The 27,522-nt window shown below is 38.0% G+C and overlaps 1 protein-coding gene across 1 annotated transcript in view; it reads left to right on the forward strand.

The window, feature by feature from the left end:
• The window catches only part of LOC123502970 (rootletin-like), a 212,928-nt gene that overhangs the window by 96,221 nt on the left and 89,185 nt on the right, over positions 1 to 27,522 (forward strand). The window contains 1 exon segment of the mRNA XM_045252269.1: positions 13,063 to 13,278. Coding sequence (XP_045108204.1) covers positions 13,063 to 13,278 — 216 coding nt within the window.

Raw genomic sequence — 27,522 nt, forward strand, 5'->3', positions numbered from 1 at the left:
TATACTGACTAGAAAAAAGGAATCCTGTGAAATTTGTGAGCGAGAAGGAGGAGAAAGAGATGCTTAAAGAAATGATCTCAGTGGTTCAAGATAAAGAACAGAGTCTTCAGAAAGAAATAGAGGAAATATACAGACTTGGTGAATACAGCGAGGGAACCAAATGACCACTGAAAGTTAATATGAGAATAAGTCGGGGTAGTGAGGACTGGAAAGCTGGCTGGTAAGGCAGAATATAAAAATATGGGTAAAGAGAGAGATGAATGAGGTAGAAATGGAAAAGAGGAGAACTGAGAAGTGAAGGTAAGGAAAAAAATGAAAGAAGGACAGAGAATGAGAAGAAGAAATTCTACTGGAGAGTACAAGACATGAAGCTGAGGAAATGGTATATTTGGGAAGGAAAAGAAAAGCATCAATAGTCATGTATACAAACTTAGATGGATTTATATCAGGATGCTTGGAATGAGAGATTATATATGGGAAAAAGGACTGGATGTGGTATGTATAGCAGAAACAAAGTTAAGTGAAGATGTCCAAGTGAATTTCAAAGAGGAGGAAAGCCAGAAGGGGAAAAGCAGGAGGAGGAGTATTGATAATGATGTGAGAGGATATATGCATGGAGGAGGTACAGTATGTGGTTGGACCAAGTTTTTAAGCATAACAATTAAAACCGATGGTAGGGAAAAAATGAGTATCATAGTTGCATATGTGCCACTAAAGACTAATACATGGAGGCTTGATGTACATAAAGAAATGCAAAGGGAAGTACTGAATTGCCTGGACACTATGCTAAGGAATGACTGAAGAGTGCTACTTGTGGGAATTTTAAACTATAAACATGTAAATTGGGAAGAAATGGATACAAACAGTCATGCTGGATGCTGGGGGGAGGAAGTGTTACAACTGGCAATGATAAACACATTAGATCACATATGCTGTATTTGGTGGGGGGGGGAAAAAAAAAATCCAACCATCAAATGTAGCCAAATGGAAAAAAAAGTGATGATGTGGCCCTTGATTTAGACTTTTTTTTTAGAGGATCAGGAAATTTTGAAATGCAATGAGGAACACATGCAAAAAAAAAAAAAAAAAAAAAAAAACCAAGTCAAATTTTGGAGGTTTAAGAAACTGCTTTGCTAGTATTGAATGGAGGATAATTATGTAAGGCAAGACAATTCAAGAGAAGTATGATATTTTCCTAGACAAGTATAATGAGGGAGTAAAGAGATATGTTCCCAAATACAGAGTAAAAGAAAGCATACACACGTGATATAATGCTGTATGTGCTAAAGCTTAAAAGTGTAAGGATGCAGCTTGGAAAAAATTAAGAAAGTAAAGATATGAAGCAAATAGGAAGCAGTATAAAGAGGCACGGAATTAATACATTAGGATAAGAAATGAGAAGGAGAGAAATTTGGAAAGGATGTGAAAAGATGTGAAAAGGAACCCAAGCTTTTTTATAAGTTCATAAATGGAAAAATGACAAATTGAGAGATCATCACTAAGTTGATTAAGGGAAATAGGATATATAAAAAACCAGAAGATAGAGTGAACTTATGAAGCTTTGAATCATCAATATTTTATGAAGAGAGAGAGTTCATAGAGCCAAGCAGCCAAGCGACACAGGAAGGATTAAGAGACATATTGGTAGAAAAACAGATTATTAGAGAATTACTAGAAAAGGTGAATGTAAGAGAGGAGATGGAGTGTCAGGATGGAAAATGAGAGAATGTAAAGAACAACTGGTAGAACCTGTTTGGGACGTAATTGGGACGTAATCAATAACTTTCTGATGGAAGGGTAGAGAGCAAATATAGTGCCAGTATACAAGGGAGGAAAAAGGACTTAATCCGCCTAAATTATGGACTACTGTCACTAACTAGTGTTGTGGGAAAGATCTGTGAAATTGTTATTAAGGGAAAATGGTTAGAATATCTGGAGGTAAATCAAATAATAAATAACTCGTAATTTAGTTTCATGAAAGGAAGATCATGCATAACAAATTTACTAAGCTTTTATACAAGAGTGATAGACAAAGTACAAGGGAGAGATGGATGGTTTGAAACAGTGTGTCTAGATATTAAGAAGGCTTTTGACAGGGTACCACATAGAAGATTCCTATGGAAAATTGATCATATGGGAGGAATACAGGAAAATATCCTAAAGTGGATGACAGACTACTCAACAGATAGGGAAATGAGAACAATGATAAGAGATATCCCCCATCAAGCTATAACACAGTTACCAGTGGAGTACCACAGGGTTTGTTGCTGGCACCAATTATGTTCCAAGTATATGTCAATGATGTGCAAGAAGATTTGAATAGCTATATGAATTTGTTTGCAGATGATGCAGAGCTTATGAGAGTAATAAGGAACATCAGTGACTGTATGGAATTGCAGAAAGATATTGACAAGATTTGGAACTGAAGCGAAAAGTGGAAATTAGAATTTAATACTAGGAAATGCTATGTAATGGAAATGGGTAAAAGTAATAGAATATCTATGTGGGAATATAAAGTGGGAGAAGAGATTATAATGAAAAGGAGTGAAGAGAAAGACCTGCAAGTGATTATACAAGACACCCTGACTCCAGAAAGACACATAAATGTACTATTTGCTTCAACATACAAGACACTAACTAACATCCAGATGGCATTCAATTACATGGATGATAGTATGATAAAAAATATAATAATCACTGTGATAAGACTTAGACTGGAATATACAGCAGTAGTATGGTCACTATACAGGCAGAAAGACATCAAGAAGCTAGAAAGAATCCAAAGGACTGCTATGAAGATGATTGCAGAAGAAAGGGATCTTCTTTATAAGGAAAGAGTAAAGGAAATGAAATTACCAACCTCGAAGGATAGACATGAAAGAGGAGACCTAATAACGATGTATAAAGTAGTAAATAATATGGAAAAGATGGACAAACAAGACCTGGTATCACTGACAGTGGATAGAGATCGACGAACAAGAGGGCATTCCAAGAAGATCATAAAAAGTCAGTGTCTGAGGATCATCAAGAAGTACAGTTTTCCACATAGGACAGTGGACACCTGGAATGGATTAAGTGATGAGATTATAACAGCAGAAAGTGTGCACAAATTTAAGTAAAAATTAGATAAATGTAGATATGGAGACAGGTCACTATGATCCTCACTTAAACCCTGTAACATACAACTAGGTAAATACAACTAGGTAGACACACACACACACACAAATTAATGACGATATAAGATATAAGTGCCCATTGGGAAAGAGTGACCATGCAATATTAGAAATAGATATAGAAGAGGGAAAGGAAGATAGAGACGATTCATACAAAGGAGACCGATTAAATTACAGAAAGGCTGATATTGAGAATCTCAAGAACTATTTTAAAAACGTAGACTGGGAGGAGATGGAAAACTCAGAGACAACGCAAGACAAATATAACTTATTTTTGGAAATATACAAAACAGGAGTCGGGAATATGTCCCAAAATATAGACCAAAAGAAGAAGGAAAGAAAGATTGGTTTAATGCAAGGTGTGCTAGGGCAAAGGAGAAAAGAGATGGAGCATGGAAAAGGTGGAGGAGAAATAGGAATCCAACAAACAAGGAAAACTTCAAGGCAGCGAAATGAATATGTTAAGGTGAGGAAGGAAGAGGAAAAGAACTTGAAAAGATATTGTCGAAAAATGTAAGGAGCAACCAAAATTGTTCTATAGATTCATAAATGGAAAAATTAGGCATAAAGAAACAATAGAAAGGTTAAAAGGAGAGAATGGGATGGTGGAAGACCCAAAAGTATGGCAGAACTATTAAATAAAAAATTCCAGGAGGTCTTTACTAAAGAATCCAAATTTGAGAGGCCACAGGGTAATGGAGAGACAATCTATATGAAAGAGATTAAAGTAACCAAGCTTGAAATAAAAGAGTTAATGAAGGAACTGGATGAAGAGAAGGCAATGGGACCGGATGAAGTCTCAGGCAGAATACTGAAAGAATGTAGGGAAGAACTAGCAAGTCCTATATACAACATCATAAAATGCTCAATAGAAAATGGAACAGTGCCAGTAGAATGGAAAAGAGCTGAGGTGGTTCCCATATATAAGAGTGGAAGGAAGAAGAACCTTTAAATTACAGACCGGTATCACTAACTAGTGTAATATGCAAGATGTGTGAAAGAATAATAAAGAAACAATGGATCGAGTTCCTTGAAGACAACAAATTAATATCAAATAGCCAATTTGGTTTTAGAAAAGGATGGTCTTGTGTAACTAATTTATTGAGTTTCTATTCTAGAATAGTTGACAGAGTACAAGAGAGAGGGATGGGTTGACTGCATCTATTTGGATTTAAAAAAGGCGTTTGACAAAGTGCCACATGCAAGATTACTGTGGAAGTTAGAGGAGAAGGGTGGCTTAAAAGGAAGCACATTGAGATGGATAGAAAATTATTTGAGGGGGAGAGAAATAAGGACGGTAGTTAAAGATATGAAGTCCAAGTGGAGAGCAGTAGAAAGCGGAGTGCCACAGGGGTCAGTATTGGCACCAGTACTTTTCCTCATTTATATTAACGACATGCCAGAAGGAGTGAACAGCTACATAAATTTGTTTGCGGATGATACGAAACTGTGCAGAGTTATAAAGCAAAAGGAGGATTGTGAAATACTGCAAGAAGACCTAAATAAGATCTGGGAATGGAGTAAGAAGTGGGAAATGGAATTCAATGTGAACAAAAGCCATGTCATGGAAATGGGAAAGAGTGAAAGACGACCTGTGGGAATCTATAAGATGGGAGATGGAGTAGAACTGGAGAAAGTAAAAAGGAAAAGGACTTAGGAGTGACGATGGAAGAAAACAATCAACCAGTAAGCCATATTGATAGAATTTTTAGAGAAACATATAATTTGCTGAGGAATATTGGAGTAGCATTTCACTACATGGACAAAGAAATGATGAAGAAATTGATAAATACTATAATAAGACCCAGATTGGAATATGCAGGAGTAGTGTGGACCCTCATAAAAGAAACACATAAGGAAATTGGAGAGGCTACAAAAAATGGCTACAAGAATGGTCCCAGAACTTGAAGGGATGACATATGAGGAGAGACTAAAGGCTATGGATCTACCAACCTTGGAACAAAGAAGGGAGAGAAGACCTGATACAAGTCTATAAATTGATCAACGGAATGGACCAAGTGGATAATGAGAAACTGATCCTGAGAGAAGAATATGACACCAAGCACAAGATCGCATAGTAAAAGCTGAGAAAGGAAGATGTCTGAGAGATATTAAAAATATAGTTTCCAGAGATGTATTGAGACGTGGAACAGTTTAGATGAAGAAGTAGTGTCTGCAACGAGTGTGCACACTTTTAAAGTAAGATTGGATAAGTGTAGATATGGAGACGGGGCCACACGAGCATAAAGCCCAGGCCCTGTAAAACTACAACTAGGTAAAATACAACTAGGTAAATACACACACACACACACACACACACACAAATAGATAAAAGGTATAATATATGGAGGAGAGACAGAGTGGGTAAAGGAGGAGGAGGAGTCATGATGATGTTAAGGAAGGAGATAGTGGTAAATCAAGTGGAGTTTGGGGAAGGAAAATCAGAAATTTTGTATGTTAAGGTAAATATTAATAAAAAGGAGTTAACAATCATTGGAACGTATTTGCCACCAAAAACAAACTCATGGACTAACCAAGAATATAGAGACATGATAGATGACACAATAAGGAGTCTTACAAGAATCATTAAGGAAAGGAGAAAAGTGATATTAATAGGAGATTTCAACTGTAAGGAGATAGACTGGGAAAATTATGAAAGTGGTATGGAGGAAGATGCCTGGGGAGATAGATTCCTGAACCTAATGATAGATAATTTGATGGTCCAAAGAGTAAAGGAAAACACAAGATTCAGAGGAAACGATGAGCCAGCAAGATTAGACCTAATTTTTACAAGGGATATACCAATTAACGATGATATAAGATACAAGTGCCCATTGGGAAAGAGTGACCATGTAATATTAGAAATGGATATAGAAGAAGGAAAGGAAGATAGAGATGAATCATACAAAGGAGACCGATTAAATTACAGAAAGGCTGATATTGAGAATCTCAAGAACTATTTTAAAAACGTAAACTGGGAGGAGATGGAAAACTCATTAACGGTTCAAGAGAAATATAACTTATTTTGGAAATATACAAAACTGGGGTCAGGAATATATCCCAAAATATAGACCTAAAGAAGAAGGAAAGAAAGATTGGTTTAATGCAAGATGTGCTAGGGCAAAGGAGAAACGAGATGGAGCATGGAAAAGGTGGAGAAGAAACAGAAATCCAGAAAATAAGGAAAACTTCAAAACAGCAAGAAATGAATATGCTAAGGTGAGAAAGGAAGAAGAAAGGAACTATGAAAAGGACATTGTCGAAAAATATAAGGAACAACCAAAATTGTTCTACAGATTCATAAATGGAAAAATAAGACAAAAAGAAACAATAGAAAGGTTAAAAGGAGAAAACGGAATGGTGGAAGACCCAAAAGTATGGCAGAACTGTTAAATAGTAAATTTCATGAGGTCTTTACTAAGGAATCCAAATTTGAAAGACCACAGGGTAATAGAGAGACTGTCTATATGAAAGAGATTAAAGTAACCAAGCTTGAAATAAAAAAGTTGATGACGGAACTAGATGAGGAAAAGGCAATGGGACCGGATGAAGTCTCAGGCAGAATACTGAAAGAATGTAGGGAAGAACTAACAAGTCCAATATACAACATCATAAAATGCTTAATAGAAAATGGAACAGTGCCAGTGGAATGGAAAAGAGCTGAGGTGGTTCCCATTTATAAGAGCAGAAGGAAGGAAGAACCTTTAAATTACAGACCGGTATCACTAACTAGTGTAATATGCAAGATATATGAAAAAGTAATAAAGAAGCAATGGATTGAGTTTCTTGAAGACAACAAAATATTATCAAATAGCTAATTTGGTTTTAAAAAAGGTTGGTCATGTGTAACAAATTTATTGAGTTTCTACTCTAGAATAGTTGATAAAGTACAAGAGAGAGAGGGATGGGTTGACTGTATTTATTTAGATCTAAAAAAGGCGTTTGATAAAGTGCCACATGAAAGATTACTATGGAAGTTGGAGGAGAAGGGTGGCTTAAAAGGAAGCACATTGAGATGGATGAAGAATTACTTAAGGGGGAGAGAAATAAGGACGATAGTTAAAGATATGAAGTCAAGTGGAGAACAGTAGACAGCGGAGTGCCACAGGGTCAGTATTGGCAATACTTTTTCTCGTATATATAAATGACATGCCAGAGGAGTGAACAGCTACATAAATCTGTTTGCGGACGATGCGAAACTGTGCAGAGTCATTAAACAAAAGAGGATTGTGAAATACTACAGGAAGACTTAAACAAGATCTGGAAATGGAGCAAAAATGGAGATGGAATTCAATGTGGACAAAAGCCATGTCATGGAAATGGGAAAAAGTGAAAGACGACCAGTGGGAATCTATAAGATGGGAGATGGAGTAGAACTAGAAAAAGTAAAAAGGAAAAGGACTTGGGAGTGACAATGGAAGAAAATAATCAACCGTAAGCCATATTGATAGAATTTTCAGAGAGACGTATAATTTGCTAAGGAATATTGGAGTTTCATTTCACTATATGGACAAGGAAATGATGAAGAAATTGATAAGTACTAAAATAAGACCTAGATTGGAATATGCAGGAGTTGTGTGGACTCCCATAAAAGAAACACATAAGAAAATTAGAGACTACAAAAATGGCTACAAGAATGGTTCCAGAATTTAAAGGGATGACATATGAGGAGAGACTAAAGGCTATGGATCTACCAACCTTGGAGCAGAGAAGAGAGAGGGATCTGATACAAGTTTATAAATTGATTAACGGAATGGATGAAGTGGATAATGAGAAACTGATCCTGAGAGAAGAATATGACTTTAGAAGCACAAGATCGCATAGTAAGAAACTAAGGAAGGGACGATGTCTGAGAGATGTTAAAAATTTAGTTTCCATAAAGATGTGTTGAGACTTGGAACAGTTTGAGTGAGGAAGTGGTGTCTGCAAAGAGTGTACATAGTTTTAAAGAAAAATTGGATAATTGTAGATATGGAGACGGGACCACACGAGCATAAAGCCCAGGCCCTGTAAAACTACAACTAGGTAAATACACACACACACACACACACCCATCAGCTGGTTTGTTTACATCTGAGCAACATGGCGGCCGTGAACTCGAAAGATGAATCAGACTTCACAGGATTTCAAGGAATAATGGAGAAGAGCGCTTATGTGAAGAAAATTCTGGAGTTGGAAGGTAAAATTGAAAAACTGTTTGAAAAGTATGGGGCCTGGAAACGAGTTATGACAATGTAAAGAAAGACTGTGCCGATATGAAGAAGGAAAATGAAGCACTGAAAGAGGAAGTTAAGCTAATTAAAGTGAATTGCGAAAATGTGGAGAATCTCTAGGAAAAGTGATGGAGAAGCAGGCTGAATGGAAAAAAGTCAGGAAGTGGAAAGAAAGGAGGTAAATTACAAAGTTGCAAGTCTGGAAAAGGAAATCAAAGAGTCTGGGAGAAAACTTTGGGCCTTGCTGAAATTATAGATCAACAGATCATAGAAGAGAAGATTGCTGAGAAAGTGGTGAAGGTTATTAAATCAAATGAGACATTGGTGAGGGAAACTGTAGACAAAAAGAGATGTGTGGTGATATTTGGTGTGGAGGAGGATAAGACACCGAGTAAAATGGAGAGAGAAAAACATAAAAAGGTGATAAATAATATCATTAATGTGGTGCAGGAGGAGGAAAAGACCTAGTACAAGAAATAGAGGACTTCCATAGAATTGGAAAGTTCACAAGAGAAGGTATGAGGCCAATAAGAATCAAACTTAAGTCACAAAAGGATGTAGATGAATTGGTGGAGAAGTCATGGAGGCTAGCCCAGCAGGAAACAACAAGGAAGATTTGGTTGAGAAGAGATCTCGGTGAAAAGGAAAGAGAAATGTTAAATGAGTTGAGAAAGGAGGCTTTGAAAAAAATGAAGAGAGGACAGAAGAGGAGAAGAAAGAGTTTTCTGGAGAATCTTGGATATGAGACTGAGGAAGTGGTTCATAACCCAGAAAAGTACAGCAAGAAAGGACTAAAGAAACTTACATATGAGCGGAATGTAATGTATTCCAACATAAATGGAGTGATATCGGGATTTTAGAACTCAACGATTACTTGAGGACAAGAACCCAGATATTGTGGGTCTTACTGAAACAAAACTGAGAGAGGAGAAGACCTGATGATGGTTGGAGAAGGAAATATAATGTTTGGAAAAGAAATAGAGTAGGTAAGATGGGAGGAGGAGTGATGTTGCTGGTTAAAAAGATATAAAGGTGGATCAAGTGAAAGAAGGTATGGGAAAGGCAGAAGTGCTAAAGATCAGAGCAGAAACTAATGAAGGAAAAAGAGGCACTACATAGTGGTGTACGTACCACCTAAGACAAATGCATGGTCAGTACAGGAATATGAAGAAATGATAAGTGATACAGGAACATGTCTGGAAGAAATGTTGGGTGGCTGTGAACGAACTATAATGATGGGAGATTTTAATTGTAAAGAGGTGTGTTGGGAGGACTGGTCAATGGAAGGATCAGAGACAACATGGGGAAATACACTATTGACACTGGCAATGGAAAATGTGTTAACTCAGTGGGTCAAAGAAGATACTAGGTTTGGAGGAGAGGAGCATCGTCAAGACTGGACTTGGTCTTTAGTACAGAGCCAATGGTCATTGAGGAGATGAGGGTGGAGTGCCCTTTAGCAAAGAGTGATCATGCAGTTTTGGAGTTCAAGGTGATAGATGAAGAGAAATCTAGAAGAAATGAAGAATATAAAGTGGGAAGATGGAATTATGCCAAGACAGATTTTGGAAACCTAAAGAAATTCTTTCAAGAGACAAATTGGATGAAATTCAAGAGTGCTAAGGAGCAAATGAAAAGTGGAAGGAATTTATAAAATATACAAAGAAGGTGAGAAAAATTTGTACCAATAAGACAACATAGAGAAGTTGGAAAGCAGGACTGGTTTAACGATAGATGTGAAAAGGCTAGAACAAGAAAAGAGGATGCATGGAAGAGGTGGAGAAGGAAAAGACGGATTAAGCAGTGGGAAAGTTACAAAAGAGCAAGAAATGAATATGTGTTGATTAGAAGAGAAGAAAGAAAGAAACAAGAAAAGGATATAATTGATAAATGTAAAGACCAACCAAGGCTTTTTACAGACATGTGAACAACAACATCAAAAATAGAAAGTATTGAAAGTTTAGAAGTAAATGGAGTATGCAGTGAAGATCCCAGGAAATGGCAGAGGCTATGAATGGATGCTTTCGGAAGGTATTCACAAAGGAGACTGCTTTTGACAAACCACTGGTAATGGAACAGAAAGGGATTATGAAGGAGTTTCAAGTAACTGTGGAGGAGATCAAGAATATGATGGGGAGTTTAGAAGTGAGAAAAGCTGTGGGACCTGATGGGGTATCAGGATGGATTTTAAGAGAATGCAGGGAGCAACTGGCAGAAAAAGTTTGTGAAGTAATTGATGCCTCATTAAGGGAAGGTGTAGTGCCCCAAGACTGGAAAAGAGCTAACATTGTCCCAATCTATAAATCAGGTAACAAGAGACCCATTGAACTATAGACCAGTGTCACTTACAAGTGTGGTAGCTAAGATGTGTGAGAGGGTGGTGAAGAATAGATGGACAGACTTCTTGGAGAAAAATGACATACTTTGTGAGTGTCAATTTGGTTTTAGAAAAGGGCGTTCATGCACGACAAACCTGATATGTTACTATTCGAGGGTGATAGATGTAATACAGGAAAGAGATGGTTGGGCTGATGGAATATATCTGGATTTAAAAAGGCCTTTGATAAGGTACCACACGGAGACTGATCTGGAAACTTGAAATGGTAGGAGGAGTGCATGGCAGTTTACTAAAATGGATGGAAGACTTTTGGTAGGAAGAGAAATGAGAACAATAATTAAGGACAGACCATCAGAATGGGGCTTGGTGGAGAGTGGAGTTCCACAGGGATCAGTGTTGGCACCAGTAATGTTCGCGGTCTACATAAATGACATGGTGGATGGGGTGTCCAGTTATGTGAGCCTATTTGCAGGCGATGCAAAATTGTTAAGAAAAGTGAGATGTGACAAAGATTGCGAACTACTCCAGGAAGACTTGGACAGAATATGGAAATGGAGCTGTACATGGCAAATGGAGTTCAACACGACAAAATGCAAGAAATTAGAGTTTGGCAAGAGTGAAAGAAGAATCAGGAGTATGTACAAGATAGGAAATGAAGACATAAAACCAGTCATGAAGAAAAAGACCTTGGGGTGACAATTACCAATGACCTATCGCCAGAGAGACATATAAACAAAATAATTGGAGAAGTATTGAACTTATTGAGGAACATAAGAGTGGCGTTCGTATATTTAGATGAAGAAATGATGAAGAAAATAATTACTGCAATGATAAGACCGAGGCTTGAATATGCAACAATACAGTGGGCTCGAACTTAAAGAAACACATAAGGAAACTAGAGAAAGTACAGAGGGCTGCAACAAAATGGTGCCTGACTTAAGAGATTTGACTTATGAAGACAGACTGAAAAGAATGCAACTTCCGACCCTGGAAAACAGAAGAGAAAGGGAGACCTGATAGCAATATACAGAGTGATGATTGGCATGGAAAAATGGATAGGGAAGATCTGTGTATGTGGAATGAAAGAATGTCGAGAGGGCATGGGAAAAAACTAAAATGGCCACTTATAGGAGAGATGTGAAAAATATAGCTTCCCTCATAGAAGGGTGGAAGCATGGAATAGTTTAGACGTGGAAGTGGTCAGCGCAAGGAATATTCATGATTTTAAGAAAAAGCTGGACATTAATAGATATGGAGACGGGACAACACGAGCATAGCTCTTTTCCGTATGTTACAATTAGGTAAATACAATTAGGTAAATACACACACACACACACACACACACACACACACACACACACACACACACACACACACACACACACACACACACACACACATTTTTTTTCTTATTGACTATAATCCAAAATAACTTAGTCATTTTATCCAACAGACAAGTACAACCAAATGTCAAGTAGTCAAATAACCTTATCCATATTAGTTCATCCACCAAAAAGCGCAGCCAAACATCCGGAATACAAACAATTTTAGTCAGCTGATTCAACAGACAAGCACAGGCAGACTCAAATTTCTGAAAACACAAAACATGGATAAGAATATGTGTTGGCAGGATGAGGGAACAGAGCAGGGTGTGAGATACAGAGACAGTGTCGGCGGTGCGCACAGATAAATAGACAAGTAGATAAGAACTGAGGTTAGTGGCAGTGGTGGTGGTGATGGGGGTTTTTGAGTTGCTGTTTATAATAATGATAGTAATAATGATCTTTATTTCTCATAGGTCACTATGGGATACAGAAATAATTTTTTCTTTTAGATATGGTACTTTATTTTGTCAACATTTGCTGTAGTCTCAGGATTGGAGTAGGTTTGGGGGTAGGAAACTGTCTCTTTGTTAAGGGACATGAGCAAACTAGTGATGCTGACAGGCCTGGCTGGGGATGTTTACCCAACTGTGCTATGCCTTAGCTCAACAAGACTGTTTTCTGCAATGGAGACAGATGGGGATAAGAGCATTGAATGCTGTGTGTGTGTGTGTGTGTGTGTGTGTGTGTGTGTGTGTGTGTGTGTGTGTGTGTGTGTGTGTGTGTGTGTGTGTGTTTGATCTGAGAGTCTGCTGAGAGACAGAGACGTTATAGGAATGAGCTCAGAGCTCATTATGTGTGTGTGTGTGTGTGTGTGTGTGTGTGTGTGTGTGTGTGTGTGGACATTGAAGAGGTTTGTTGTATAAATAGATGCATCTGTAATACCTTCCTTCCACCACTAACAAAGCAATATCCTGTCCAATTAACTCTCAAGACTATTCTTTCCTGTGATCAAGCTGAAGCTCAATATAAGGAAGTTGACATCACTGAAGAGTATGAGAGTGCAGAAGAAAGTGTTAGAGACTATCTCTGAGCTGCGGGATGAGCTGGAGGCTGTGGTGCGCCAGAGGGAGGAGGTCACTCGGGAGAAGGACCGACTCACAGAAGACCTTGATGCAATCTCTGCTGAGAAGAATAGCCTGGAGAAGACAAGGCAGTCACTCAAGACTCAGGTATGCATGTGTGTCTTGTATAAAAAAAAAAACAACACAAAGATTGCGAACTACTCCAGGAAGACTTGGACAGAATATGGAAATGGAGCTGTACATGGCAAATGGAGTTCAACACGACAAAATGCAAGAAAATAGAGTTTGGCAAGAGTGAAAGAAGAATCAGGAGTATGTACAAGATAGGAAATGAAGACATAAAACCAGTCATGAAGAAAAAGACCTTGGGGTGACAATTACCAATGACCTATCGCCAGAGAGACATATAAACAAAATAATTGGAGAAGTATTGAACTTATTGAGGAACATAAGAGTGGCGTTCAGATATTTAGATGAAGAAATGATGAAGAAAATAATTACTGCAATGATAAGACCGAGGCTTGAATATGCAACAATACAGTGGGCTCCGAACTTAAAGAAACACATAAGGAAACTAGAGAAAGTACAGAGGGCTGCAAAAAATGGTGCCTGACTTAAGAGATTTGACTTATGAAGACAGACTGAAAAGAATGCAACTTCCAACCCTGGAAAACAGAAGAGAAAGGGGAGACCTGATAGCAATATACAGAGTGATGATTGGCATGGAAAAATGGATAGGGAAGATCTGTGTATGTGGAATGAAAGAATGTCGAGAGGGCATGGGAAAAACTAAAATGGCCACTTATAGGAGAGATGTGAAAAATATAGCTTCCCTCATAGAAGGGTGGAAGCATGGAATAGTTTAGACGTGGAAGTGGTCAACGAAGGAATATTCATGATTTTAAGAAAAGCTGGACATTAATAGATATGGAGACGGGACAACAGAGCATAGCTCTTTTGTTACAATGTAAATACAATTAGGTAAATACACACACACACACACACACACACACACACACACACACACACACACACACAAAAACACAAAAAACAAAATGGGAGATTAAGAGAGTCCCGATGAGAAATGGGCAAGTCTGAATGTGTGGTAGTTCATAGAGAAGGATGTAATGATTGTGGTTTGGTGTGTGTGTGTGTTGTGGTCTCAGATGAAGATGGTCATGAGTGAGTGAATGGGAAGACTGGCTGGGTGACCAGGCTGAGGTGAAGAGACACACAAAAAAAAAAAAAAAAAAAAAAAAAAAAAAAAAAAAAAAACAAAAAAAAAAATGAGTGGTTAGAGAAAATGAGAGGGTTGAATGGCGGCGAGAAATGGGCAAAAGATGTGAGTGTTCATAGCAGTGAATAGGAGGGATGTAATGATTGTGGCCTGGTGTGTGGAGTGTGTTGTGGAGTAAAAGATGGTCTATGAGTGAGCTCACTCCATAATGGGGAAGACTGGCAGGGTGACCAGCAGACGACCAAGGAAGTGAACACACACACACATTGTGTATTAAGATACATATTAATAAAAAGAGTTAACAATCATTGAACATATGTGCCACCAAAAACAAATTCATGGACTAATCAAGAATATAAAGACATGATAGAAGACACAATAAGGAGTCTAACGAGAATCATTAAAGAAAGGAGAAAAGTGATATTAGTAGGAGATTTCAACTGTAAGGAGGTGGACTGGGAAAATTATGAAAGTGGTATGAGGGAAGAAGCCTGGGGAGATAGATTCATGAACCTAATGATAGATGATAATATGATGGACTAAAGAGTAAAGGAAAATGTAAGATTCAGAGAAAATGATGAGCCGGCGAGATTGGTCCTGGTTTTTACAAGGGGTATACAAATGAACGATGATATAAGATATAAGTGTCCATTGGGAAAGAGTGACCATGTAATATTAGAAATGGATTTAAAAGAGAGAAAGGAAGATAGAGACGAATCATACAAAAGAGACTGATTAAACTACAGAAAGGCTGATATTGAGAACCTCAAGAATTATTTTAAAAACGTTAACTGGGAGGAGATGGAAAACTCAGAGAGGGGGCAAGAGAAATATAACTAATTTTTGGAAATATACAAAATAGGAGTCAGGGAACATGTCCTGAAATATAGCCCTAAAGAAGAAGGAAAGAAAGATTGGTTTAACGAAAGGTGTGCTAGGGCAAAGGAGAAAAGAGATGGAGCATGGGAAAGGTGGAAGAGAAATAGAAATCCAGAAAATAAGGAAAACTTCAAGGCAGCGAGAAATGAATATGCTAAGGTGAGGAAGGAAGAAGAAAGGAACTATGAAAAAGACATTGTCGAAAAATGTAAGGGTTCAACCAAAATTGTTCTACAGATTCATAAATGGAAAAATAAAGCAAAAAGAAACAATAGAAAGGTAAAAAGGAGAGAACGGCATGTTGGAAGATCCAAAAAGTAAATTTCAGGAGGTCTTTACTAAGGAATCCAAATTTGAAAGACTACAGGGTAATAGAGAGACTGTCAATATGAAAGAGATTAAAGTAACCAAGCTTGAAATAAAAGAGTTGACGGAATTAGATGAAGAGAAGGCAATGGGACCTGGTGAAGTCTCAGGCAGAATATTGAAATAATGTAAGGAAGAACTAACAAGTCCTCTATACATCATAAAATGCTCAATAGAAAATGGAACAGTACCAGTAGAATGGAAAAGAGCTGATGTGGTTCCCATATATAAGAAAGGAAGGAAGGAAGAACCTTTAAATTACAGACCAGTATCACTAACTAGTATAATATGGAAGATGTGTGAAAGAGTAATAAAGAAACAATGGATTGAGTATCTTGAAGACAACAAATTACTATCAAATAGCCGATTTGGTTTTAGAAAAGATCGGCCACATGTAACAAATTTGCTGAGTTTCTACTCTAGAATAGTTGATAGAGTACAAGAGAGAGAGGGATGGATTGACTGTATTTATTTGGATTTAAAAAAGACGTTTGATAAAGTGCCACATGAAAGATTACTGTGGAAGTTAGAGGAGAAGAGTGGATTAAAAGGAAGCACATTGAGATGGATGGAAAATTATTTGAGGGGGAGAGAAATAAGGACAGTAGTTAAAGATATGAAGTCAAAGTGGAGAGCAGTAGAAAGCGGAGTGCCACAAGGGGTCAGTATTGGCCCCAATACTTTTTTCTTATATATGAACGACATGCCAGAGGGAATGAACAACTACATAAATCTGTTTGCAGACGATGCAAAACTGTGCTGAGTTATAAAGCAAAAAAGAGAATTGTGAAATACTGCAGGAAGACTTAAACAAGATCTGGAAATGGAGTAAAAAAATGGGAGATGGAATTCAATGTGGACAAAAGCCATGTCATTGAAATAGATAAGAGTGAAAGACGACCAGTAGGAATCTATACGATGGGAGATGGAGCAGAACTAGAAAAAGTAAAAAAGGAAAAGGACTTGGGAGTGACAATGGAAGAAAATAATCAATCGGTAAGCCATATTGATAGAATTTTCAGAGACATATAATTTGCTAAGGAATATTGGAGTAGCATTTCACTATATGGACAAAGAAATGATGAAGAAATTGATAAGTAATAATAATAAGACCCAGTTTGGAATATACAGGAGTTGTGTGGACCCCCCATAAAAAGAGAAAACACATAAGGAAGTTGGAGAAACTACAAAAAATGGCCACAAGAATGGTTTCAGAATTTGAAGGGATGATTATGAGAAGAGACTAAAGGCTATGGATCTACCAACCCTGGAGCAGAGAAGAGAGAGAGGGGATCTGATACAAGTTTATAAATTTATTAACAGAATGGATCAAGTGGATAATGAGAAATTGATTGAGAGAAGAATATGACATTAGAAGCACAAGATCGCATAGTAAAAAACTGAGGAAGGGAAGATGTCTGAGAGATGTTAAAAATATAGTTTCCCGCAAAGATGTGTTGAGACTTGGAACAGTTTGAGTGAGGAAGTGGTGTCAGCAAAGAGTGTTCATAGTTTTAAAGAAAAATTGGATAATTGTAGATATGGAGACGGGGTTACACGAGCATAAAGCCCACGCCCTGTAAAACTACAACTAGGTAAATACAAATAGGTAAATACACACACACACACAGATACAGAAGATTACTACAAAGATGGTGCTAAAGTTAAAGGACCTTACATATGTACAAGATAGAAGAGAATGTGGGACCTAATAACAATGTATAAGATAGTAAATGGGTGAAAAGATAGACAAAGAAGACCTGGTGCTGTTGGCAGAAGAAGATGGAAGGACAAGAGGACATGAAAAGAAGATTAGGATGAGGCACTGTTTGAAGGATATTGGAAAATACAGTTTTCCCACACAGAACAGTGGAAAAATAGAATGCATTAGATAATGAAGTTGTTACAGCACATAATGTACATAACTTAAGGAAAAATTAGATAATTGGATATTTGGAGACAGGACACTATGAGCCTCACTAGAATGTAAATGAAAGGTAAAACACAAAAACACACAGTGGTCCTCTGGAAAGAGAGGAAGATTCATGGCCGGGTGGAGATAGGGTGTGTCTTTCAGAGTGTTCACCTAGAATGAGTAGGAGGGATGTAAATGAGGAGTTCTGATTGTTGTGGTGTGTGGTGTGTGCCTGGTCTCAGGACTATCCGAAGATTGGAAATAATGAGCTCTGAGGTCGTTCCATAGGGTAACGTCTGGCTGTCTCGTCAGAGACTGCAGCAGATCAAACAGTGAAACAGTGAACACACACACATTAAAATTGAAATTAAAGTCTCAGGTGGCAGCTGAGGCCTTGCTGAGGAGGGCCTGGAAACTTAAAGACTACGAGGAAACCAAAACAATTTATATAAGAAGAAATATGACACAGGATGAAAGAATGAAAATGAAAGAGCTTGTAACTGAAGTGAGAGAGAAGAATGAGGAAAGAACCGAGGAGGAAAAGACCAAGTTTTTTTGGAGGATGAGAAATGGGAGGCTCAAGAAGTGGTGGATAAAACAGACGGAATATACATTACATGGAAACATGGAAAAAAGAGATTAGGAATGGAATTCAAGTGACTTACACGAATATAGATGGATTTCTGTCTAAGAGGCTAGAATGTATGGATTACCTAAGAAACAATGAACCGGACATAATGTGTGTGGTGGAAACAAAGTTAAGGCCCAAAATAAAGCTAGATTGGTTTGTTGTAAAACACTACAAAGTATGGAGAAATGATAGAAAAAATAAAGGAGGTGGTGGTATAATGGTTCTTACTAAGGAAGATCTGATAGTGAAGGAGGTGAACTATAGTAAGAGAAATGAGGAAGTGATAAGTATGCTTATAACAGATGGTAAGAGGGACATTAATATTATAACAGTATACATACCACCCAGAACCAGTGCTTGGGAATATGAACAGTATCAAATGGTGATGAGAAATACTCTAGACAGAATGAAGCAAGAACTCATCAGAAAGGATAGAGTGATGATAGTTGGAGACTTTAATTGTAAAGAAATAGTGTGGGAAGACTACAAAGTGGTGAATGGTGGTGAGTGGGCAGAGGAATTGTTAAAGGTAGCAACAAATAACTTGATGACACAGTGGGTGAGATCACCAACAAGGTGCAGGGGACAAGATGTTGCAGCAAGGTTGGATTTGGTATTTACCAGGGCATCTCTAAAAGAGGAAATTGAACATGAATGTCCCTTGGGGAAAAGCGATCATGATGTCCTAAGCTTTGAGCTGGATACGGAATTAAGCACAGAATAAGATTGTGGAGCACAGGAGGAAAAATTAAATTATGTAGGGCAAATTATAACCATATAAGAGAGTTCTTTAATGAAATTGACTGGTCTGTGGTATACCAGGAAGGGATATGCAATTGAAATACAATAAATTTATGGATTTATATAACTCTGCTGTGAAAAGTTTGTGCCATATCACAGAAAGAGGACTTTAAATAATAAACAGTGGTTTAATAGAAATTGTGAAGAAGCAAAAAAGAACAAAGAAAAGGCATGGAAGAAACTTAAGAAAACAGTGATGTATTATCAAGAGAAGTCTACAAAACAGCAAGGAATAGATATGTTGAAGTAAGGAGAACAGCACAGAAGGAATATGAACAGAGGGTGGTGGAAAACTGTGATAGTGACCCAAAATGTTTTACAAATTCATAAATGGAAAACTAAATAAAAGGGAGGCAATAGAAAAGGTAAAAATGGGGAAGAAGTATATGAGGATGCTGAGATATAGCTGAAATTTTGAACGACAACTTTTGCAAAGTGTTTACAAAGGAGGAGCATTTTATGGGAGGAAGGCCTATGGAAATAAAGCAAATGCAGGACATCATGGTTACTAAGGAAGATGTAAGGAAAATTATAAGCAATCTGGATATTAATAAATCAATGGGGCCTGATGGCATATCTGGGAGGTTGCTAAAGAATGTAAGGATCAATTGTTGAACCCCATATTTGATATTGTGGAAACCTCCATACAAACAGGATTAGTCCCGAAAGAGTGGAAAAGAGCTGACATTGTGCCTATATATAAGAATGGTAGTAGAATGGAACCGCTAAATTATAGACCAGTATCGTTGACTAGTATATTGTGCAAGGTATGTGAAGAAGTAATTAAAGCTAAGTGGAGTGAGTATCTAGAAAGTGAAAACATTCTGAGTGAAAGGCAGTTTGGTTTCAGAAAAGGAAGATCGTGTATCCAATTTATTATGTTTTTATTCAAGAGTGACTGACATACTACAACATAGAGAGGGATGGGTGGATGCTATCTACCTGGACTTGAGAAAGGCCTTTGATAAAGTACCACACAATAGACTGATGTGGAAACTAAAGAAGATTGGAGGAGTAAATGATAAACTAGCAAAATGGATGGAAAATTACTTAATGGGAAGAGAAATGAGAACAGTGGTGAGAAGGAAGGAAGTCCAAGTGGAAGAAGGTAACCAGTGGAGTTCCACAAGGGTCAGTGCTGGTCCCATCATGTTTTTGATTTATGTTAATGATATGCCAGTAGGAATTGACAGTTACATGAACATGTTTGCGGACGATACTAAAATTATGAGGAGAGTAAAGAATGTGGAAGATTGTAACAAGTTACAGGAAGATCTTGATAAAATATATGAGTGGAGTAAAGAGTGGCAGATGGAATTTAATATAGACAAGACCCATGTTATGAAAATGGGAAGAAGTAGATACAGACCAAACAGGGATTACAGGCTGGGGGATGAGAAAATTAAAGAGACCAATGAGGAGAAAGACTTAGGAGTAACTGCAAAACACTTTGTCACCGGAGAAACACATTAACAAGATTTTTGGAAAACATATAACATGCTTCAAAATATTGGCCTTGCATTCCACTACCTAGATGAAGGAATGATGAAGAAGATACTATGCACTTTAATAAGACCCCAGTTAGAATATGCAGCTTGTGTCTGATCACCACACATGAAGAAAAATATGAAGAAGGTGGAAAAGGTACAGAGGCTGGCAACAAGGATGGTACCAGGACTCAGGGAGTTAGACTATGAGGAAAGACTGAGGGAACTGGGGCTGACCACATTAGAAGAGAGAACAAGGGGAGATATGATAACTATGTATAAATTGGTGAACAAGATTGACATATTGGACAGAGAGTTGATAAAGGTGACCACAAGTAATCATCTCCGAGGACATAGAAAAATCTAATAAAGGACATCTGTCTAAATGACGTGAGAAAGTACAGTTTCCCGCATCGTAGTATTGATAAGTGGAATAAACTGAGCAGTGATGTCGTTGACGCAGTGTGTGTCAATCAGATGAAAGAGATATATGACAAGAGTGGCGAAGGAGGCAGGATACAGAGAGCTTAGCTCGGGCCCTGTAATACACAAATAGGTAAATACACACACACACACACACACACATCAATATAGTTTCCCGCAGAGATGTATTGAGACGTGGAACAGTTTAGATGAAGAAGTAGTGTCTGCAACGAGTGTGCACACTTTTAAAGTAAGATTGGATAAGTGTAGATATGGAGACGGGGCCACACGAGCATAAAGCCCAGGCCCTGTAAAACTACAATACAACTAGGTAAATACAACAGGTAACACACACACACACACACACACACACACACACACACACACACACACACACACACACACACACACACACACACACACACACACACACACACACACACACACACACACAGGGACATCGATGATGGAGGTGGTCGCTGAGCTCCAGAGCAATCATCTATAATTCTACAGTTACCTAAGAGTAACCAAGGTGGGAAAGGAGCTGGTAATGTTTGTCCCGTCTCCATATAGTCATGTTAACTGTTGATTAGCAAAATAATGTCCAGTGAAGGTAAATATAAACTGTAGCCTGCGTTTGAGCCATCAGCTGGTTTGTTTACGTCTGCAACATGGCGGCCGTGAACTCGAAAGAGGAATCAGACTTCACAGGGTTTCAAGGAATAATGGAAAAGAGCGCTTATGTGAAGAAAATTCTGGAGTTAGAAGGTAAAATTGAAAACTGTTTGAAAAGTATGAGGGCCTGGAAACGAGTTATGACAATGTAAGAAAGACTGTGCCGATATGAAGAAGGAAAATGCAGCACTGAAAGAGGAAGTTAAGCTAATTAAAGTGAATTGCGAAAATGTGGAGAATCTCTAGGAAAAGTGATGGAGAAGCAGGCTGAATGGAAAAAAGTCAGGAAGTGGAAAGAAAGGAGGTAAATTACAAAGTTGCAAGTCTGGAAAAGGAAATCAAAGAGTCAGGGAGAAAACTTTGGGCCTTGCTGAAATTATAGATCAACAGATCATAGAAGAGAAGATAGCTGAGAAAGTGGTGAAGGTTATTAAGTCAAATGAGACATTGGTGAGGGAAACTGTAGACAAAAAGAGATGTGTGGTGATATTTGGTGTGGAGGAGGATAAGACACCGAGTAAAATGGAGAGAGAGAAAACATAAAAAGGTGATAAATAATATCATTAATGTGGTGCAAGAGGAGGAAAAGACCTAGTACAAGAAATAGAGGACTTCCATAGAATTGGAAAGTTCACAAGAGAAGGTATGAGGCCAATAAGAATCAAACTTAAGTCACAAAAGGATGTAGATGAATTGGTGGAGAAGTCATGGAGGCTAGCCCAGCAGGAAACAACAAGGAAGATTTGGTTGAGAAGAGATCTCGGTGAAAAGGAAAGAGAAATGTTAAATGAGTTGAGAAAGGAGGCTTTGAAAAAAAATGAAGAGAGGACAGAAGAGGAGAAGAAAGAGTTTTTCTGGAGAATCTTGGATATGAGACTGAGGAAGTGGTTCATAACCCAGAAAAGTACAGCAAGAAAGGACTAAAGAAACTTACATATGAGCGAAATGTAATGTATTCCAACATAAATGGAGTGATATCGGGGATTTTAGAACTCAACGATTACTTGAGGGACAAGAACCCAGATATTGTGGGTCTTACTGAAACAAAACTGAGAGAGGGAGAAGACCTGATGAAGGTTGGAGAAGGGAAATATAACGTTTGGAAAAGAAATAGAGTAGGTAAGATGGGAGGAGGAGTGATGTTGCTGGTTAAAAAAGATATAAAGGTGGATCAAGTGAAAAAGGTATGGGAAAGGCAGAAGTGCTAAAGATCAGAGCAGAAACTAATGAAGGAAAAAAGAGGCACTACATAGTGGTGTACGTACCACCTAAGACAAATGCATGGTCAGTACAGGAATATGAAGAAATGATAAGTGATACAGGAACATGTCTGGAAGAAATGTTGGGTGGCTGTGAACGAACTATAATGATGGGAGATTTTAATTGTAAAGAGGTGTGTTGGGAGGACTGGTCAATGGAAGGATCAGAGACAACATGGGAAATACACTATTGACACTGGCAATGGAAAATGTGTTAACTCAGTGGGTCAAAGAAGATACTAGGTTTGGAGGAGAGGAGCATCGTCAAGACTGGACTTGGTCTTTAGTACAGAGCCAATGGTCATTGAGGAGATGAGGGTGGAGTGCCCTTTAGCAAAGAGTGATCATGCAGTTTTGGAGTTCAAGGTGATAGACGAAGAGAAATCTAGAAGAAATGAAGAATATAAAGTGGGAAGATGGAATTATGCCAAGACAGATTTTGGAAACCTAAAGAAATTCTTTCAAGAGACAAATTGGATGAAATTCAAGAGTGCTAAGGAGCAAATGAAAAGTGGAAGGAATTTATAAAAATATACAAAGAAGGTGAGAAAAATTTGTACCAATAAGACAACATAGAGAAGTTGGAAAGCAGGACTGGTTTAACGATAGATGTGAAAAGGCTAGAACAAGAAAAGAGGATGCATGGAAGAGGTGGAGAAGGAAAAGACGGATTAAGCAGTGGGAAAGTTACAAAAGAGCAAGAAATGAATATGTGTTGATTAGAAGAGAAGAAAGAAAGAAACAAGAAAAGGATATAATTGATAAATGTAAAGACCAACCAAGGCTTTTTACAGACATGTGAACAACAACATCAAAAATAGAGAAAGTATTGAAAGTTTAGAAGTAAATGGAGTATACAGTGAAGATCCCAGGGAAATGGCAGAGGCTATGAATGGATGCTTTCGGAAGGTATTCACAAAGGAGACTGCTTTTGACAAACCACTGGTAATGGAACAGAAAGGGATTATGAAGGAGTTTCAAGTAACTGTGGAGGAGATCAAGAACATGATGGGGAGTTTAGAAGTGAGAAAAGCTGTGGGACCTGATGGGGTATCAGGATGGATTTTAAGAGAATGCAGGGAGCAATTGGCAGAAAAAGTTTGTGAAGTAATTGATGCCTCATTAAGGGAAGGCGTAGTGCCCCAAGACTGGAAAAGAGCTAACATTGTCCCAATCTATAAATCAGGTAACAAGAGAGACCCATTGAACTATAGACCAGTGTCACTTACAAGTGTGGTAGCTAAGATGTGTGAGAGGGTGGTGAAGAATAGATGGACAGACTTCTTGGAGAAAATGACATACTTTGTGAGTGTCAATTTGGTTTTAGGAAAGGGCGTTCATGCACGACAAACCTGATATGTTACTATTCGAGGGTGATAGATGTAATACAGGAAAGAGATGGTTGGGCTGATGGAATATATCTGGATTTAAAAAAGGCCTTTGATAAGGTACCACACCAGAGACTGATCTGGAAACTTGAAATGGTAGGAGGAGTGCATGGCAGTTTACTAAAATGGATGGAAGACTTTTGGTAGGAAGAGAAATGAGAACAATAATTAAGGACAGACCATCAGAATGGGGATTGGTGGAGAGTGGAGTTCCACAGGGATCAGTGTTGGCACCAGTAATGTTCGCAGTCTACATAAATGACATGGTGGATGGGGTGTCCAGTTATGTGAGCCTATTTGCAGACGATGCAAAATTGTTAAGAAAAGTGAGATGTGACAAAGATTGCGAACTACTCCAGGAAGACTTGGACAGAATATGGAAATGGAGCTGTACATGGCAAATGGAGTTCAACACGACAAAATGCAAGAAAATAGAGTTTGGCAAGAGGAAAGAAGAATCAGGAGTATGTACAAGATAGGAAATGAAGACATAAAACCAGTCATGAAGAAAAGACCTTGGGGTGACAATTACCAATGACCTATCGCCAGAGAGACATATAAACAAAATAATTGGAGAAGTATTGAACTTATTGAGGAACATAAGAGTGGCGTTCAGATATCTAGATGAAGAAATGATGAAGAAAATAATTACTGCAATGATAAGACCGAGGCTTGAATATGCAACAATACAGTGGGCTCCGAACTTAAAGAAACACATAAGGAAACTAGAGAAAGTACAGAGGGCTGCAACAAAATGGTGCCTGACTTAAGAGATTTGACTTATGAAGACAGACTGAAAAGAATGCAACTTCCAACCCTGGAAAACAGAAGAGAAAGGGGAGACCTGATAGCAATATACAGAGTGATGATTGGCATGGAAAAATGGATAGGGAAGATCTGTGTATGTGGAATGGAAGAATGTCGAGAGGGCATGGGAAAAACTAAAATGGCCACTTATAGGAGAGATGTGAAAAAATATAGCTTCCCTCATAGAAGGGTGGAAGCATGGAATAGTTTAGACGTGGAAGTGATCAACGCAAGGAATATTCATGATTTTAAGAAAAAGCTGGACATTAATAGATATGGAGACGGGACAACACGAGCATAGCTCTTTTCCCGTATGTTACAATTAGGTAAATACAATTAGGTAAATACACACACACAGATTTAAATTTGTAAGGGAAATGGTTGCCAGGATTTTTGAACAACAGGATCAGCTGATTGCAGAAAACTTAGAGCTGAAAGAGAGGTGGTAAAGTTAGAGAGCACAGTTACAATGAAAAGGGACATAAAAAAGCTCCGGACAAAATGAAAAAGGAAAACACTACCCTTAGGGCAAATGTGCAAACTATGAAGTAGCATTACAGGGACTTAAGCAAAAACTGGACACCAAACAGGAAAGGTGATAAGTGAGTCAAAACTAGAGGAATGGAAGAAGGTGTGGAAAAAAAAAGAACAAGAAGAAAAAAGTGAATTTTGCTGAAGTAGTTAAGCAGCAAAGAAGAGGGAATATGAAAGACACAATCATATAAGTGATCATAGAAAGGGAAGAATTAGTGAGAGACACAGTGAACAAAAAGAAGCGCATGGTTATATACTGACTAGAAAAAAGGAATCCTGTGAAATTTGTGAGCGAGAAGGAGGAGAAAGAGATGCTTAAAGAAATTATCTCAGTGGTTCAAGATAAAGAACAGAGTCTTGAGAAAGAAATAGAGGAAATATACAGACTTGGTGAATACAGCGAGGGAACCAAATGACCACTGAAAGTTAAAATGAGATCACAAGTCTGGGTAGTGAGGACTGGAATGCTGGCTGGTAAGGCAGAATATAAAAATATGGGTAAAGAAAGATGAATCAGGTAGAAATGGAAAAAGAGGGAGAACTGAGAAGTGAAGCTAAAGAAAAAAAATGAAAGAAGGACAGAGAATGAGAAGAAGAAATTCTACTGGAGAGTACAAGACGTGAAGCTGAGGAAATGGTATATTTGGGAAGGAAAAGAAAAGCATCAATAGTCACGTATACAAACTTAGATGGATTTATATCAGGATGCTTGGAATGAGAGATTATATATGGGAAAAAGGACTGGATGTGGTATGTATAGCAGAAACAAAGTTAAGTGAAGATGTCCAAGTGAATTTGAAAGAGCAGTGATATAATGTTTGGAGGAGAGACAGAGGGGGAAAAGCAGGAGGAGGAGTAATAATAATGACTTGAGAAGATATATACTTTGAGGAGGTACAGTACTGGGATGGACTGGCAGAGGTTTTAAGCATAACAAATAAGACCAGTAGGAATAAAAAGAAGGAGTATCATAGTAACATATGTGCCTGCAAAGACTAATACATGGAAGCTTGATGTCCATAAAGAAATGGAAAGGGAAGTGCTAAATTGCCTGGACATTATGCTATGAAATGACTGAAGAGTGCTACTTGTAGGAGTTTTAAACTATAAACATGTAAATTGGGAAGAAATGGATGCAAACAGTCATGCTGGATGCTGGGGGGAGGAAGTGTTACAATTAGCAATGGTAAACACATTAGACCAATGAGTGAAAGACTATACAAGATATAGAGGGAAAGAAGAACCATCAATGCTGGATTTGGTTTTCACACACACACACACACACACATGTCGCCGTCGTTGAGAGAGGACCGCTCATCTCCGGCTGCGTACAGGAAGAAAGAAAATACCTATGGTATTACAGAGCTCGGGTAACTCTAAGTTTTGTATCCGTAAATGTCCTACTGTCTCTTAGTATTGAAAGTGAGTGATATGGAGAGTGATCCCTGAGAGGGGAGTGTGGACGGTGATCATTCTGGCCGTAATCAGCTGACAACAACAAAAATGGCGTCCAGGCAAACTAGAGACTTCGAAGGTTTTATTACTACGCCAAAAGGACTGCAGAAACTTGACATGGATGCAAGAATCCAGGCGCTGGAGAGTAAGTTCCTAAACATTTTGTCAATAGAAGAAAAACTGGATAGAGTTCTAGCCGAGAATGATTCATTCAAAAAAGAGATCTACTTGTTAACGCTAGCGAATAAAGAGCTGTTGAAGGAAAAAGTAGAGATGGAGAAAGAAAACCAACAACTAAAGAAACAATGCGAAGAAATGAAGGCTAAACTCATGGAAATGGAGATAAAAATATCCGAAGGGGACTTGAAGAAAGAGGAATGTCTTAATCTAATTGACACCAGGATGAAAGAAGTGAATCATGAACATCAGGAGGTACAAAAGTCGTTTAGGGAGATAGTAAAAAAGCAGGAAGAGGAAAATAAAGGGATTACGCAGAGGGAAATGGTAAAGGCACTAAAGGAAAATGAGTATGTG

The sequence above is a fragment of the Portunus trituberculatus genome, chromosome 13 (assembly GCF_017591435.1).
Source record: "Portunus trituberculatus isolate SZX2019 chromosome 13, ASM1759143v1, whole genome shotgun sequence".
Classification (NCBI taxonomy): domain Eukaryota; kingdom Metazoa; phylum Arthropoda; class Malacostraca; order Decapoda; family Portunidae; genus Portunus; species Portunus trituberculatus.